The sequence below is a fragment of the Zootoca vivipara genome, chromosome 1 (genome assembly GCF_963506605.1).
Source record: "Zootoca vivipara chromosome 1, rZooViv1.1, whole genome shotgun sequence".
Lineage (NCBI taxonomy): Eukaryota > Metazoa > Chordata > Lepidosauria > Squamata > Lacertidae > Zootoca > Zootoca vivipara.
This window is the reverse complement of record NC_083276.1, coordinates 33,506,938-33,524,105: the sequence shown is the minus strand read 5'-3', so window position 1 is coordinate 33,524,105 and position 17,168 is coordinate 33,506,938. Positions and strand designations below refer to the sequence as shown.

Below are 17,168 nucleotides of genomic sequence, written 5' to 3'. Positions count from 1 at the left end.
CACCCCCAAAATGCTGCCTACTCTACAGGGAACAATTCTTTCTTTGAAAGGCTGTCCCTTTTAAAGACAGGGGCCACTAGAACAGAGAGCAGGGGGGTTGAAGTTGCCCATTGACCATTAGCTAGCATGTGGACAGCAGAATGAGCAAGCTCCTCGTCACAGACTTCCCCACCATGGTGAGACATTGTCAAAAGCCCTGTAGTGTTGTTGGGATCGGGTTTGGATCAACAGGTTCTGAAGCAGCAGGAGGAGGAAGAAATGGGGGGAGGGTGGCCCTGAATGGTGGGGAGCTGGGTTGGAGGAGGAGGAGGACCTCCCCTTTCCACCCTGACTTCAGCTGCTTCAGAAGGGGGGGGGTGCAAAGGGTAAGAAGAGGTGTTGGAGAAAATTAGAAGAGATTGTTACTAACAATACATAAATAATAATAAATAAATACATAGAATTAAATAAGTGGGAATAGAAATTAAGAGAGCTGCTATATAGGAAGAAGACATGAAGCAAGGAGGGAAGATGAAAGAAACAGTTTGGGGAATAAGGTTAACTGTGAAAGAACAGGGTCAAAAATAACAGGAGCTGAGGAACAATACTTTGAGGGGCATTTGGGGGAGGGATTAAGTATCTGGACCAGATCCAGGCACTGTTGGAGGAAACCGATTTTCTAGATCTATTTCAGTTAAGGTTTAGGCCTGGTTTTGGCACAGAAACTTCTTTGGTCGCCCTATATGGTAGAGAGACAGGGAAAATGTGTCCCTGTTAATTCCCCTTGACCTCTCACCAGCTTTTGATACCATGCTATCCTTCTGGAGCTGCTGTCTGAGTTGCAGGGTGGCACTGCTTTGGAGTGGTTCTGGTCCTACTTGGATGGTCGTTTCCTGAGGGTGATGCTTGGGGAGTGCTCTTTGGCCCCATGGAACCTTCAATGTGGGATTCCTCAGGGTTCAATTTTATCCTCCATGAACATTGACATGAAACCGGTGAGTGGCATCATCTGGAGTTGTGGAGAATGCTTCCAGCAATATGCCGGTGCCACACAGCTCTAATTCTCCATCACATCTGCAGATGTGGCAGTGGATGTGCTGGACTGTTGTCTTGCCTCAGTTATGGACTGGATGAGAGCCACGAAACTGAAACTCAATCCAGATAAGACTGAGGCACTGTGCCTCTGCTGTTTTTGACCTTGTTGTTATTTAGTCGTTTAGTCGTGTCCGACTCTTCGTGACCCCATGGACCAGAGCACGCCAGGCACTCCTGTCTTCCATTGCTTCCTGCAGTTTGGTCAGACTCATGTTCGTAGCTTCGAGAACACTGTCCAACCATCTCGTCCTCTGTTGTCCCCTTCTCCTTGCCCTCAATCTTTCCCAACATCAGGGTCTTTTCCAGGGAGTCTTCTCTTCTCATGAGGTGGCCAAAGTATTGGAGCCTCAGCTTCATGATCTGTCCTTCCAGTGCACTCAGGGCTCATTTCCTTCAGAATGGATAGGTTTGATCTTCTTGCAGTCCATGGGACTCTCAAGAGACTCCTCCAGCACCATAATTCAAAAGCATCAATTCTTCAGCGATCAGCCTTCTTTATGGTCCAGCTCTCACTTCCATACATCACTCCTGGGAAAACCATAGCTTTAACTATACAGACGTTTGTAGGCAAGGTGATGTCAATGCTTTTTAAGATGCTGTCTAGGTTTGTCATTGTTTTTCTCCCAAAAAGCAGGCGTCTTTTAATTTCGTGACTGCTGTCACCATCTGCAGTGATCATGGAACCCAGGAAAGTAAAATCTCTCACTGCCTCGATTTCTTCCCCTTCTATTTGCCAGGAGGTGATGGGACCAGTGGCCATGATCTTAGTTTTTTTTGATGTTGAGCTTCAGGCCATATTTTGCACTCTCCTCTTTCACCATAGCTGCCAAGTTTTCCCTTTTCTCGCGAGGAAGCCTATTCAGCATAAGGGAAAATCCCTTTAAAAAAGGGATAACTTGGCAGCTATGTCTTTCACCCTCATGAAAAGGTTCTTTAATTCCTCCTCACTTTCCGCCCTCAAGGTTGTGTCATCAGCATATCTGAGGTTGTTGATATTTCTTCTGGCAATCTTAATTCCGGTTTGGGATTCATCTAGTCCAGCTTTTCACATGATGAATTCTGCATATAAGTTAAATAAGCAGGGAGACAATATACAACCTTGTCGTACTCCTTTCCCAATTTTGAACCAATCAGTTGTTCCATATCCAGTTCTAACTGTAGCTTCTTGTCCCACATAGAGATTTCTCAGGAGACAGATGAGGTGATCAGGCACTCCCATTTCTTTAAGAACTTGCCATAGTTTGCTGTGGTCGACACAGTCAAATGCTTTTGCATAGTCAATGAAACAGAAGTAGATGTTTTTCTGGAACTCTCTAGCTTTCTCCATAATCTAGCACGTGTTTGCAATTTGGTCTCTGGTTCCTCTGCCCCTTTTTGACCTATAAAGCCTTAAATGGCTCAAGACCACAAGGACCACCTCTCTCCACATGAACCAGCCTGGACCCTGCAATCATCATCTGAGGCTGCTCTTCATGTGCCTCCTCTACAAGAGATATTGAGGGTGGCAACACAAGAATGGGCGTTTTCTGTGGTGGCTCCCTGTTTGTGGAATTCTCTCCCTAGGGAGGTTCGCCTGGCACCTTTGTTACATATCATTAAGCGCCAGACAAAAACACTCCTCCTGGTCTTTGGCTAAATAAACCATCTATGGCCCTTTCAACTGTGTGTGGGGTGGGTGGGTATTGGTTTGCTAGTTACTATTCTTTGTATTTTTGTGTTTTTATAAATTGCCGTGGTATAAAATAATAATAATAATAATAATAATAATAATAATAATAATAATAATAATACCCATCTCGACTTACAGCCTCTGGTGAAGCAAATTATGGAGGACCAAGTCATACTTAAATCGGCCCTTGAAAACCCATGCTTTAAGCTACAATGGGGATGGTTCCCTTTCATCTTAAAAGAGCTTTTGGGAAGGAACTGGTGTCGTGTTAAATTTGGAAGTGCAGAGGCTCATCATGACAGTCTCTATAGCCATGCAAGAAGGAGTCTTGATCTATTACTGTGTGTGTGTACACACACAGAGATACACACACACACACACACACACACACACACACACACACACACCAAAGACCAGCAGTATATAGCAAAACGCCTGATGAGTTAAGATCAGCCTGGATGCTATCTTTTACATAGTTTACTGGAAGTAAGTTCCATTGCGCTCGGTAGTGCTTACTTCTGGCTGCAAACGCCTGGAGATTTGACAAAGATCTTCAGCCAGCTGAATTGCAACCTTTAGCTTTTAATAAGAAATGCAAACAGTCTTGCAAAGGGGTTGTTGCTATTGAAGCTGGAATTGGTATAGGAACTCCATCCATAGCTGCCAAGTTATCCCTTTTTTACAGGGATTTTCCCTTATGCTGAATAGGCTTCCTCGCGAGAAAAGGGAAAACTTGGCAGCTATGACTCCATCCCACAAAAGAAGCATCTAGTCTCTGTTTAATTATTTTCCTCATTTTCTGACTTCCTCTATCTGTCACAAACAAATTTATTCATTTGCAGAGCAAGGAGTGATGTTTCAGCCCCCAAATGCTATTGGGAGTGCTGCTTGAGTGTGCCTTGAACTCAGCTGATGAACACTGCTTGCTGTATATCATGCCTGATCCCAAAACAAGACCTACCTATAGTTTTGCAGTCTGGTGCAAGTGAGGTGGAGAGTCATAGGGATTGGACAGCTGCCACTGAAGCTGCTTAGCTTGAACTCAAGTACTTCCTGATTTTACCAGGGGGCAGCTAAAACACCAGCTGGGGGAGGGGGGCTGAGTTTAGAAGTAACAGCCACAACCCATTTTGCTAGAGGTAAGGAGCCTGAACAGAGGGGATGTAATGGGAGGTGCTCCTAGTACCAGTTGGGAAACATGGGATCCTGTGTGAAAAGGGAGCGTAAAAGAGAGGAAAACCTCATTCCCTTCGCCTTCCTCTTCTTCTCTACGAAAATAAAACCGCAGTTCCACACTTGTCTAGATTTTGATGCTGATACAAACCTAGCCTCACATGAACATGCCCAGGTTTCGGGTGCTGATAAACGCAGGTTGTTTTGATACCGTTTTCTTGATATGAAGGTACAGCTAATTTTAAAGATGCGGTCCCAGTTCTGAGCTTGACGTTTAACAGGTTTAAATACAATTCCTCCTCAAAGTGACTTCTTTTACCCCTCTTTTCCTTCCCTCCCCCCCAAAAAAAATCAAAATGTACTTCATGAAACTATTGTATATGAAGCACTTATTAGCCATAATTAAATGGACAATATGAATTTACTACGTCTTTAGGACTCTGGCTTGTTCTGGTTTAGAGCAAGATGATTAATGCAAATACATATTACTTGAGATAACCATTTAGCAGCTAATTTAGCCAAATTTATTACAGCAGTTAGAGGTTTTTCATTTTAGCAGACGGAGACAAGGACATGCCAAAAGCAGAGATGTATGTGAATGCACAGTGCCCTCTAGTGTGCGAGACTTTGCCAGATTAAGAACAAATACAGGCGAGAGGAAGAAGTACGAGCTAAAGTCCTAAGAACAGCAAACTCGTTCTTTAAATCCATGCCAAACACACACTACCTCATTCCAGCGGGTGATGTATAGCTTTCTCCCCTTTCACGGAGAAAAACGTATCTAGCTACATAGCCCGTTTTCACTTGGCAAGGTGCCTTTCTGAAACACATTTGAACATCTGTACGTATATTTAAGCATTTTTAAGCACAGTGATTGTTTTCACTTGTCCTTCCGTTTCTGGACCAATTTCAGACACCGTGCAGAGACTTTTGGCTTTAACACGCTCAAATCTTCGACTCCCTTAGGCCACAGTTCCTTCCGCAGCTCTTTGGTGGATTTATTTTGCTCTGGTATTAAGCAAAGTCTCAGCAGACATTCCCCCTGCTGACCATTGGAGATTTGGTTCATCTGAGGACTGTAAATTCTGTTTGACAAGATCAAAAGAAACAGATGTGTAAGTTCAGTAGTTGATATCGCCTGCAATGAAGAAGAATGATCAAAGAACTACGGTACCGTATCTTCCCAAACCTTTCAAATAGCCAGAATCTCAAAGAGGTTTACCCAGGAGCTATGAATAAATCACATAGAAATTTAACTTTTTTTAAACACACACACACAATTTGATGTTGAGTGCATCGGAAATGTCCACACAGGATTCTTTGCTCAATGAGTTCGTGGAGATTTGTACTCCTTTTTGCTGCTCCTCACTTAACATGAGCTGCCAAAAGCAGATTAAAATCACAGTATGGATAGAGATGAACCTTTGCTTTTCTGTCAGGTCTCTAGGAAATGGCTGGATTTATTTGTCATTGTAATGCTTTTTATTAAATGTAGCAGGACAAAGGCCTCCCCTCTCCCTGTATATGCGTTGTGCTCCCTTTGTGGGGAAGATTCTCCTTTAAGTGCAATGCTAGCGGCATTTCTTTGCTCCTTTTGTTTCCCTCAATCCAGTGCTCAACAAGGGTCAGTGTGTAACGAAGTACTACCGCTGGATGCAGAAGAATGGGGGGTATATTTGGATACAGTCGAGTGCCACCATCGCGATCAATGCCAAGAATGCAAATGAGAAGAACGTCATCTGGGTCAATTACCTTCTGAGGTATAGCTTTCTGTCAGTTCCGTTATCTGCATTTTTGTTGTCACTGCATGAGTCATGTTGAATGGGCAATGTCAAAGAAAGAATAGAAGGAAGTCAATGTTCAGAAGTGGTGTCTACTGACCGTACTAGAAAGATGTTCATAGGGTTGCTCGATTCTGGACATCTCTCAAATTCCCGCCTTGCCTTTGCTTTCTAATGGCTTTATTACAGAGCCTGGTTTACAGCTTAGCCCTTCCTAGCATGCTATCTTTGGCTTTCATAGAATTCTGGACAAGAGCTTGTTATTGTATGATTTTCCTAACATATTTTTAGCATATGTCCCCACCAGGTCATTTTTGTTCACTTGTAGCTTCAGAAGACCTACCTATTGTAGGCATTTTTGGAGTTCAGAAGCACTGGAAGTATGGGTGAAATGCTAAGATTGTAAGCCCTATAAATTGTATACAGGAAAAACACCGGGGGTGCTTTTCCAGGAGAATTCTAAAGTTGGCAGTACCTGCCTGAGCTGAGTTCTTGGTAGAGGGCAAAGAATGTAAAGAGTTCCATTTTACACAGGGTCTTCCCTTCCCAATCTCAGTTCTGTTATCTGTAAGATGTAAACAATAATGACCATTCAGATGTTGAGTTGTGGGACCCATGGAATGAGACTTGTAAAGTAGCTTGCAGCAACACCCCAGTTCTAAGCATTTGTTTTCAAAAGTCCTGCTAATTGCAAGAAGGCTGCTTAGGAATGGAGTTTTAAATAGAGATACACACATGGGGGGGGGGACATGTGGAATTGTTCAGGGTGACAAACAGGCCATTTGTTGCCCCTTTAAATCACTTTGAAGGAAGACTCAGTTTATTTCATCGCTGGAACAATGGATGGGAAAGGGACTGCAATAGCCATGTTGATTATAGGAGACAGGAAAGAAAAGCCAAGTGTATAACCAGAAGTAGGTGCCCTACCAAGGCACTGCTGCCCCTCATCTGAAATCCCTTTAAGCTTTTCTTAAGCGGAGCTGACTCTTGGCGTCATTGCAGGAGTGGGAGACTTGCTCAGCATGAGCCAATGTTAAAAGTTCATAAATACAGACTTGCTTTTGCTTTCTAGCAACATCCAGATTTATTTGTTTATATGGAAGATCAGTGGCTCCATCTGTGGCCACCAACAACTCTTTCAGAGGTTTTCAAATGCAAGCTTTAGGAGTGGTTGGAAGTGATTGGAAGCTCTAATGCTACATAAACCTAGTTGGTTCTCTTTGTATATGCTTCATTCCTTCTTCAGCTACCCTGGCATTGAATTTTAAACAGTACAGTTTTTGAGCTGATTCACATGTTATAATCAGCCACTGATATTCTTCAGAGCAATGTTGTTTTTGTTGCTGCTGCTGCTGCTGCTGCTGCTGCTGCTGTATTTATATGCAGCCCATCTGACTGGGTTCCCCCAGCCACCCTACCTAGAGACAAACCTCTCTACCAGAGTTATGGAAAAGTAGAGGTGGAATCATCATAAGATGTCAAAAAATGGTTTGAAGGGGGTAATAAACCGTGCACTCCAACGATGGGAATGACAGAAAATGTTTTTGTAGAGACGTCAGCACAATCTGGCTGCTTGGTTAGCCACAAATGTTCTGGTACTGATACCTGAGCAGTAGCTGACATTCAGGGTAGAAATATTGATGGTAACATTTAAAAGAAGTTCCCATAAAACTTCTGCTGTGAAGAAGAACTGGAAGGAGATAACATGTGTTTGCATGTTTGCTTTGCCGTGCTGTTTATTTGCATGTTTTGCTCCAGAGATTTGAGGAAAAGCAGAGACGATCAAGCTCCAAGTCATAAATTTGTGTTTATATTTGCCATCTCTTCTTCTTTAGCAACCAAGAATATAAGGACACTCCAATGGATATTGCACAGCTCCCGCATCTGCCAGAGAAAACCTCAGAGTCCTCTGAGACCTCCGATTCTGAATCAGATTCAAAGGACAACTCAGGTAACATAAGCATTCAGGATTTTTTTGTCGCCTTGCATCTTAAAACGGTCTCTGGCAGGGAGGTGGGGAGTTGGTTTTGCTTTTTAACTTCACAGCGTCAAAAAAGGAAAGTTAGGAATTATAGTCACAGACTTATCAGTTGATCTTGCAATTCTCATGCTACATCACTGCCTAATGGTACTTTTGAAAGAGAACAAAATATATCCAAAACCGATAAATTCAGAGTACTCATACTTCTTTGAATTATCCACAATTTGTATGACTTCTATGCATCCAGCATTATTTATTTAATAAAAAATATTTATATTCTGCCAGCTCATATAAAGTATCATGGTGTGACGAACCACAATGCATTTGTTGTTTAGTCGTGTCCGACTCTTTCGTGACCCCATGGACCAGAACACGCCAGGCACTCCTGTCTTCCACTGCCTCCTGCAGTTTGGTCAAACTCATGTTGGTGGCTTCAAGAACACTGTCCAACCATCTCGTCCTCTGTCGTTCCCTTCTCTTTGTGCCCTCAATCTTTCCCAGCACCAGGGTCTTTTCCAGGGAGTCCTCTCTTCTCGTGAGGTGGCCAAAGTACCATATTGGAGCCTCAGCTTCAGGATCTGCCCTTCCAGTGAGCACTCAGGGCTGATTTCCTTAAGAATCGATTGGTTTGATCTTCTTGCAGCCCATGGGACTCTCAAGAGCAGGCACCCCGAAACTTTGGCCCTCCAGATGTTTTGGCCTACAACTCCCATGATCCCTAGCTAACAGGACCAGTGGTTGGGGAAGATGGGAATTGTAGTCCAAAACATCTGGAGGGCCAAAGATTAAGGATGCCTGCTCAAGAGTCTCCTCCAGCACCATAATTCAAAAGCATCCATTCTTCGGCGATCAGCCTTCTTTATGGTTCAGCTCTCACTTCCATACATCACTACTGGGAAAACCATAGCTTCAAACCATATTTTGCACTCTCCTCTTTCACCTTCATTAATTCCTCCTCACTTTCCGCCCTCAAGGTTGTGTCATCAGCATATCTGAGGTTGTTGATATTTCTTCCGGCAAGCTTAATTCCGGTTTGGGATTCATCCAGTCCATTCGCATGATGAATTCTGCATATAAGTTAAATAAGCAGGGAGACAATATACAGCCTTGTCGTACTCCTTTCCCAATTTTGAACCAATCAGTTGTTCCATATCCAGCTTCTTCTCCCACATAGAGATTTCTCAGGAGACAGATGAGGTGATCAGGCACTCCGATTTCTTTAAGAACTTGCCATAGTTTGCTGTGGTCGACACAGTCAAAGGCTTTTGCGTAGTCAATGAAATAGAAGTAGATGTTTTTCTGGAACTCTCTAGCTTTCTCCATAATCCAGCGCATGTTTGCTATTTGGTCTCTGGTTCCTCTGCCCCTTTGAAATCCAGCTTGCACTTCTGGGAGTTCTCGGTCCACATACTGCCTAAGCCTGCCTTGTAGAATTTTAAGCATAACCTTGCTAGCATGTTAAATGAGTGCAATTTTGCGGTAGTTGGGGCATTTTTGGCACTCCCCTTCTTGGGGATTGGGATGTAGACTGATCTTCTCCAATCCTCTGGCCACTGCTAAGTTTTCCAAACTTGCTGGCATATTGAGTGTAGCACCTTAACAGCATCATCTTTTAAAATTTTAAATAGTTCAGATGGAATATCATCACATCCACTGGCCTTGTTATTAGCAGTGCTTTCTAAGGCCCATTTGACTTCACTCTCCAGGATGTCTGGCTCAAGGTCAGCAACCACACTACCTGGGGTGTACAAGACATCCATATCTTTCTGGTATAATTCCTCTGTGTATTCTTGCCATCTCTTCTTGATGTCTTCTGCTTCTGTTAGGTCCTTTCCACTTTTGTCCTTTATTATGGTAATCTTTGTATGAAAAGTTCCTTTCATATCTCCAATTTTCTTGAACAGATATCTGGTTTTTCCCATTCTATTGTTTTCCTCTATTTCTTTGCATTGCTTGTTTAAGAAGTCCCTCTTGTCTCTCCTTGCTATTCTTTGGAAATCTGCATTCAATTTCCTGTATCTTTCACTATCTCCCTCGCATTTTGCTTGCCTTCTCTCCCCCACTATTTGTAAGACCTCATTGGACAGCCACTTTGCTTTCTTGCATTTCCTTTTCATTGGGATGGTTTTCGTTGCTGCATCCTGTATAATGTTACGAGCCTCCATCCATAGTTCTTCAGGCACTCTGTCCACCAAATCTAAATCCTTAAACCTGTTCCTCACTTCCACTGTGTATTCGTAAGGGATTTGATTTAGATGGTGTCTTACTAGCCCAGTGGTTTTTCCTACTTTCTTCAGTTTAAGCTGGAATTTTGCTATAAGAAGCTGATGATCTGAGCCACAGTCAGCTCTAGGTCTTGCTTTTGCTAACTGAATAGAGCTTCTCCATTTTTGGCTGCAGAGAATATAATCAATCTGATTTCGATGCTGCCCATCTGGTGATGTCCATGTGTAGAGTCGTCTCTTGTGTTCTTGGAAAAGAGTGTTTGTGATGACCAACTTGTTCTCTTGACAACTCTATTAGCCTTTGCCCTGCTTCGTTTTGAACAAGGCCAAACTTCCCAGTTGTTCCTTTTATCTCTTGACTCCCTATAATGAGAAGAACATCCTTCTTTGGTGTCATTTCTAGAAGGTGTTGTAAGTCTTCATAGAATTGGTCAATTGTACTTTCTTCAGCACCGGTAGTTGGTGCATAAACTTGGATTACTGTGATGTTAAAAGGTCTGTCTTGGATTCGTATTGAGATCATTCTATCATTTTTTATATTGCATCCCAGTATAGCTTTTGCCACTCTTTTGTTGACTATGAGGGCCACTCCATTTCTTCTATGGGATTCTTGCCCACAGTAGTAGATATGATGGTCAGCCGAACTGAATTCGCCTATTCCTGTCCATTTTAGTTCACTGATGCCCAGGATGTCGATATTTATTCTTGCCATCTCCTTTTTGACCACATCCAGCTTACCATTATCCATGGTTCTTACATTCCAGGTTCCTATGCAATATTTTTCTTTACAGCATTAGACTTTCCTTTCGCTTCCAGGCATATCCGCAACTGAGCGACCTTTCGGCTTTGGCCCAGCCGCTTCATCAGCTCTGAATCTACTTGTATTTGTCCTCTGCTCTTCCTCAGTAGCATGTTGGACGCCTTCCAATCTGAGGGGCTCATCTTCCAGCATCATAATTTTTATATGCCTGTTGTCTTTGTCCATGGAGTTTTCTTGGCAGGGATATTGGAGTGGCTTGCCAGTTCCTGCTCCAGGTGGATCACATTTAGTCAAAACTCTCCACTATGACCTGTCCATCTTGGGTGATCCTGCACGGCATAACTCACAGATTCTCTGAGTTGTTCAAGCCCCTTCGCCACGACAAGGCAGTGATCCATGAAGGATATTTAATAAAAAAACATTTATATACTGCCAACTCATATAAAGTATCATGGTGTGACGAACCACAATGCATACAAGGCCAATAAAACATAAAACACTAGAAAAACAATTCAAAATAATCATTCAAATGCCTGGCTAATAAGAAAGTTTAGGCAAGATAAAAAAAGTGTCCAAGATATGCCTGCAAGAGAGAGCATCCTATTTGTTTGAGGGTTTAGAATACAATTATACAGTAGTTCTTAACTTCCAGTGTTGATTTGTTTCTTTTTGTATATCAGCAGAATTGGGGGTATTCGGGTTTGTTTAGACCTGAACTGTAACTTCTCAGAAGAAATTTTGAGGGAAGAAAAACTATGAGAATTATCATTTAAGGTGCCCTACGCTGCGGCCCCACCCCCTTACCTCACCTCAAAGGATCATTTTGCTGAATGCTGTCTGTCATTTTTTTTGGTGGCAGTCACAATTCCACACAGACCTGCCACCCTGCGGTGCCCTGGAACATCACTAGGTCTGGAGCATAGCAGGAAGGTGAAGAACAGCACCTGGGCAAAACAGCCCAATAAAGCCCAACAAATTTCCAGGATGTAGAAAATGCTGAGGTGTCAGCTGACAGGAGAAGGAAAGTGCAGGTGAAGTTAGGAAGAAGAGGGAAGTGGCCTGCTCTAACACAGGGGTCAACAACCTTTTTCAGCCGTGGGCTGGTCCACTGTCCCTCAGACCTTGTGGAGGGCTGGACTATATTGGGGGGGGGGAGAATATGAACAAATTCCTATGCCCCACAAATAACCCAGAGATGCATTTTAAATAAAAGTACACATTCTGCTCATGTAAAAACACCAGGCAGGCCCCACAAATAACCCAGCGATGCATTTTAAATAAAAGGACACATTCTACTCATGTAAAAACACACTGATTCCCAGACTGTCCGCAGGCCAGATTTAGAAGGCGCTTGGGCTGCATCCGGCCCCCAGCCTTAGGTTGCCTATCTTGTCTAACATTTAGCAGCTTAGTCTGCATCCTGGATGAAAAGACTGGGGCTAAGGGGCACACAAAGGACGCAGGTGGCGCTGTGGTCTAAACCACAGAGCCTAGGGCTTGCCGATCAGACCCTTCCCACCGAGCATTGGGGGACCGTAAAAGCCTCCACACCATGGAAATGGCACCCCTGCACAGGCCACATTCCAGTGGTGGCCAAGGCCAGAGAATAAAGTGAGCAGAGCAGCAGAAGTAACTTTTACCTTTGTGCAATAGTGGCAGGCAGGAGGGAGTGGAAGCTCCACTCCAGCTTGAAGTAAATGCTTCCATCCCTCTGTCGTGGCAGCCCACAGAGCTGCCACTGCCACTCAAGAGAGGAGAAGCCTGATTTCCAAGAGTGAAAAATAGGCCTGGAAAAACTTCTGCTCTTGCCACTATCCACATAGCCTTGTCCTCTCACAGTCACAACAAAGTATCACCAAATTATATGCATGTGATCTACTGACACTGTGCCATTCGAAGTATGTTCTCGTTTCGTCTGTGTGACATAAAGGTACCCCCACTTCCACTTACAGTCCCGAGGGAGTTGAAGGGCAGCCAAATCCCTCTCAGCTTGATACTTGCTGTGGCTTCACACATGAAAGGAAATGCATTGTGCCAGATGCTGTTGCCAGAGAAATTACCGGTAATAATATCTCACTGGCAACTAGGCCTCTAAGTGGGCTTTAAATCTTGCCTTCTTGTTCTTAATGGTGTTTCTGTGCTTTTCTTTCCGTTCATCAGAGGACAATGAGAATTCAAAGTCGGATGAAAAAGGAAACCAGTCGGAAAACAGCGAAGACCCTGAGTCAGATAGGAAGAAGTCTGGGAACCAGTCAGATAATGAAATGAACTGTAACGATGATGGCAACAGCTCCAGCAACCAGGACAGCAGAGACAGCGATGACAGCTTTGAAAATTCTGACTTTGAGAATCAAAAGGCCCCGGAGGATAGTTTTGGCACTCTTGGTTCTATGCAGATTAAGGTGGAACGCTACGTGGAGAGCGAATCGGACTTGCGGTTGCAGAACTGTGAATCGTTGACTTCAGACAGTGCCAAGGACTCGGACAGCGCAGGAGAAGTCAATGCCCAGTCTTCCAGCAAACATCAAAAGAGGAAGAAGAGGAGGAAAAAGCAGAAAGGAGGCAGCATGACCCGCAGAAGGCTGTCTAGCACCTCAAGCCCCAATGGACTTGACTCCGCATTGGTGGACCAGCCCCAGCTGCTCTCATCGCCAAACAGTGCCTCAGTGCTCAAAATCAAAACGGAGATCTCGGAACCTATCAATTTTGATAACGATAGCAGCATTTGGAATTACCCGCCCAACAGGGAAATCTCAAGGAACGAATCTCCCTACAGTATGACCAAGCCCCCCAACTCAGAGCACTTCCCTTCCCCCCAAGCCAGCAGTAGTTTACATGTCTCCATTCCAGACTCTGTCCTCACCCCGCCAGGAACTGAAAATACTGCCAGCCGCAAATCTCAGTTCAGCACCTCATCCACCTCCGCCTTGGCTCCTGTATCCTCTGACCCTTTGTCACCACCTCTGTCCGCATCTCCACGGGACAAGCATCCTGGAGGCCCCAGCACTTCCAACTCTTTGTTGTACACTGGGGACCTGGAAGCCCTCCAGAGGTTGCAAGCAGGCAATGTGGTGCTTCCTTTGGTTCACAGGGTAACTGGAACCCTTGCTGCCACCAGCACGGCTGCTCAGAGGGTCTATACCACTGGCACTATTCGGTATGCTCCAGCTGAAGTTACTTTAGCCATGCAGGGCAATCTCCTCCCCAACACCCACGCTGTTAACTTTGTGGACGTTAACAGCCCCAGCTTTGGTCTGGATCCTAAAACACCGATGGAAATGCTCTACCACCACGTTCACCGACTCAATATGTCAGGACCGTTTGGAAGTGCTGTGAGCGCGGCCAGTCTGACCCAAATGCCTGCAGGGAATGTGTTCACAACTGCCGAAGGACTTTTCTCCACTCTTCCGTTTCCTGTGTACAGCAATGGCATTCATGCCACACAGACACTGGAGCGGAAGGAGGATTGAAATATGACCACATACTGTGTTCAGTGTTAAACTCTGAGGCATAGACTATATTTTAATTTAGACCTTTAATTCTAGCACTTTGAATTTGAGCAGGTCAGCTTATTCTCTCAATATGATGGTCCCCATTTCAACCCCCCCCCTTTCTCTTTAACTTGACTTATTCTTTCATGTAAAAGATATTTTTTTATTTTTGCCTTCAGAGAGCTGAAGTACCAGTTGCCTGCCATTTTGTCTTCTTCCGAGATGTGTATTTTTTTCTTCCTTTGCATCTTTATTAAGATGCCTTTAATATGTGTATTGCCTCTGCCATAGAATACTCAGTGATGTGGTAAAGAGATTTTAAAGTGACAACCATTGGGTTTACTTCAACATGATCTTGATGTGATCAAGATTAAAAGAAACAAGCATAAAACAATGTGCCCTGTTTGACTAAGTCAAATGAAAAGGGGTTTTTTGGTTCCTAATTCCTTTAAAAAAAATAGGGGATAGTATTTTAGAATTTTATGCAGAGTTTAATTCACTTTTTATGGTTAAGATTTTCTTACTTGCACATACAATAATTTGGGTTCTTAAAAAAAGTTAATTTCTGGCCTGTGATTAGAATATTAAGATGGACTAAATGTTAATTACAGAAACATTAACTTCATTTCTAAAACCATGGTGCTATCATTTATTAATCTGTAATGTCTTCACGCAATACGCAGCTTGTGGGCTGGGTTTTTTGAAAGGAATGTCTTCTGTACTAGTCTATAGTCAGGTGCTGCAGTCTCCTTGGTTAGTTAAGACAAAAGCCCTCATTAACATTTGCTGCAGGACTTAATTTTTTTACCTCCAAACTAACAAGCATAGCCTCATATTAAATTTAAATGGATCTGGAAGCCTTTTCTTTTTTGGTAAATGTATGTTAAATGAACGAGAAAACTCAAAACTGGTGTGAGGATCAGTGTTTGGTTGTTGTTTTTTTATTTATAGGTTTTTACTGTTTTGTTTTGCTTTACTTTATTTTATTTCTTTCTCAGTGTAACTGAGGCTAATTTTACAACTCCCAAATAACACTTCAGAGTAAGAGGGGAAATATATATATATAAATATATATTTAACATGTTTTTTTTTTTTCATTTAATGTTATAGAGGGAAGGTTGTATTTTGTTTTTAAGTTTTGCTCATTGATTTGTCTTTTGTAATCCCCCTCCTTCTAGTGTCGAAGCCAATATGTTTTAAAGAATGGGTTAATAAGCTTGAAATAGATAACTGCAACTAAAAACTGCACATTAAGTATAAAAAACAAAACAAAAGAAAAAGAAATCTCCTATTTTGTCTTTGTTGCCAGAAATCAATGTAGTGTCAAACACTCCAAATGACTGTCAAGTATAAATTCTTCTTCCACGCCCATCTTTGGCAGCTGTTTGTTAAGGCATCTAATAACAGATGTGAGAACTGTAATGTGTACAATGTGTAAGTGTCCTTGGCTGTCCGTCCCATTGCAGTTTCAATGTGTGTTACTATATGCAGTATATACTAAGCTAATGTAGTTGTTTTGTCCTTTGTCTTCTCTGTGCTTTATCTCTAGTCTGGAGTGGTTAAAGTCCCATTCCTACAGTCCTAGTGAACCAGTGATTCTTGGGGGTTAGTGGTTTTTGTGTGGTGGCCTTCCTCTGTAACGTCACCTTATGCTGCTTCCACTGTCTGTATACCTTTTCATTTCTGCTGTTGCTTTGCTGTTGTGTATTCTCAGACCTCTCTCTCTCTCTGTGTCTTCCTTCCCTGCCTTCTCCTTTTCTCCCGTTTCTTCCTCCTCTTCTCTTTTCCCATTCTCAGAGATAAAAGACTCTTAACTAGCTCAAGGTTAATGGAGCCATTCCCCCCCCCCACAGAGGAATTCTGGGTATGTCTTACTCTTACGGTGTGCATCGCACAATGCACTAAAGGGTGATACTTAGATATATTAAGCAAAGTGATGCCATATAGCCTCAGTTGTTAACATTTCCAGAGTCCCTTGTGCTCTAACTGTGAGTAGAGGGTGCAGTTCTTTGGTTTTCTCCCAGGTAGGTTAATGAAGTAATATACAGAGAGCAATTTCAAGTGAGATAGAAAATTCTTGCAAAGGTCAACAGACGTTGTTAAAAAAGGGAACCTGAGCTTAGGATTGTCATATACATATATATATATATTTACATATATGTGCAATGTTAATGTAATTTTAACTCAGCTGGTCTCTACATTTTGGATAACATACGTGTTGTTGAACCAATTTCTAGTACAGTTGGTATAGAATCTGAGGGGCAGGTCTGAGGGAAGAGTGGAGAGGAATAATGTCCCAAAGGGGCATTTTGGATGTCACAAATTTTGATAATGGGCTTTTAAAAGAGTTAGATTTGAAGGATGTTTAAGTAGATTTCAAGGCCAAGGGAAGCTGATTTGCGCTCACCCTTGGAAGCTCTACTCTAGCTATTGAACAATCAAAGGAGTGCACCTATCAGCTACAAAGAACAGCTAGACAGCTGTTGTTGTTTTAATTTTATTTTTGAATAAATGTTTCTGTGTTGTGTCAAAATGATTTCTGGTGATTTAAACTAACAGATAATCACAGCTGCTGTCTAAATCCATAGTGTTAAAAATTACAAAATGGTTAAAAAAAAACCTTCATTACCTGTGAAGACTGTGTCTGTGTTTTTAACTATTTCTTGTACAAATATATGAAATCTTTTATGAGGAGACTGGTGCCAAGTAGCTGAATAAAGGGGGAAAGGGATTCTGTTCGTATAAATCTTAGCAGTGTTACCAACTCTACAATATATATAAAAAAATTAAAATGTTAAAAAAGGACAGCTATGGTACATTTATTTTGTGTTAAGCTAACCGAATCTAACTTCTTGAGTGCCTGGCTTATTCGAAACACTTTTTTCATTGATCATTGATAATGCTGCAAATCAGAAATGTACATACTTCATTTACAACAGGGTTCTTTTTATACTTTTGTAGATTCTCATACATGTCATACATGGTTGTCTTTATGTAACTTAATTTTTTTTCAT

At 42.6% G+C, this 17,168-nt stretch overlaps 1 protein-coding gene across 11 annotated transcripts in view; it reads left to right on the top strand.

Moving 5' to 3' along the window:
• NPAS3 (neuronal PAS domain protein 3) overlaps positions 1–16,836 on the top strand; it is a 630,215-nt gene extending 613,379 nt beyond the window's left edge. For all 11 annotated transcript variants that reach the window (XM_035109621.2, XM_060273003.1, XM_060272990.1 and 8 more), the window contains 3 exons: positions 5,529–5,676; positions 7,533–7,648; positions 12,824–16,836. In XM_035109621.2, coding sequence (XP_034965512.1) covers positions 5,529–5,676; positions 7,533–7,648; positions 12,824–14,133 — 1,574 coding nt within the window. In that variant the 3' untranslated portion in view covers positions 14,134–16,836. The remainder of the gene's footprint in view (positions 1–5,528; positions 5,677–7,532; positions 7,649–12,823) is intronic.
• The last annotated feature ends 332 nt before the right edge of the window (positions 16,837–17,168 follow it).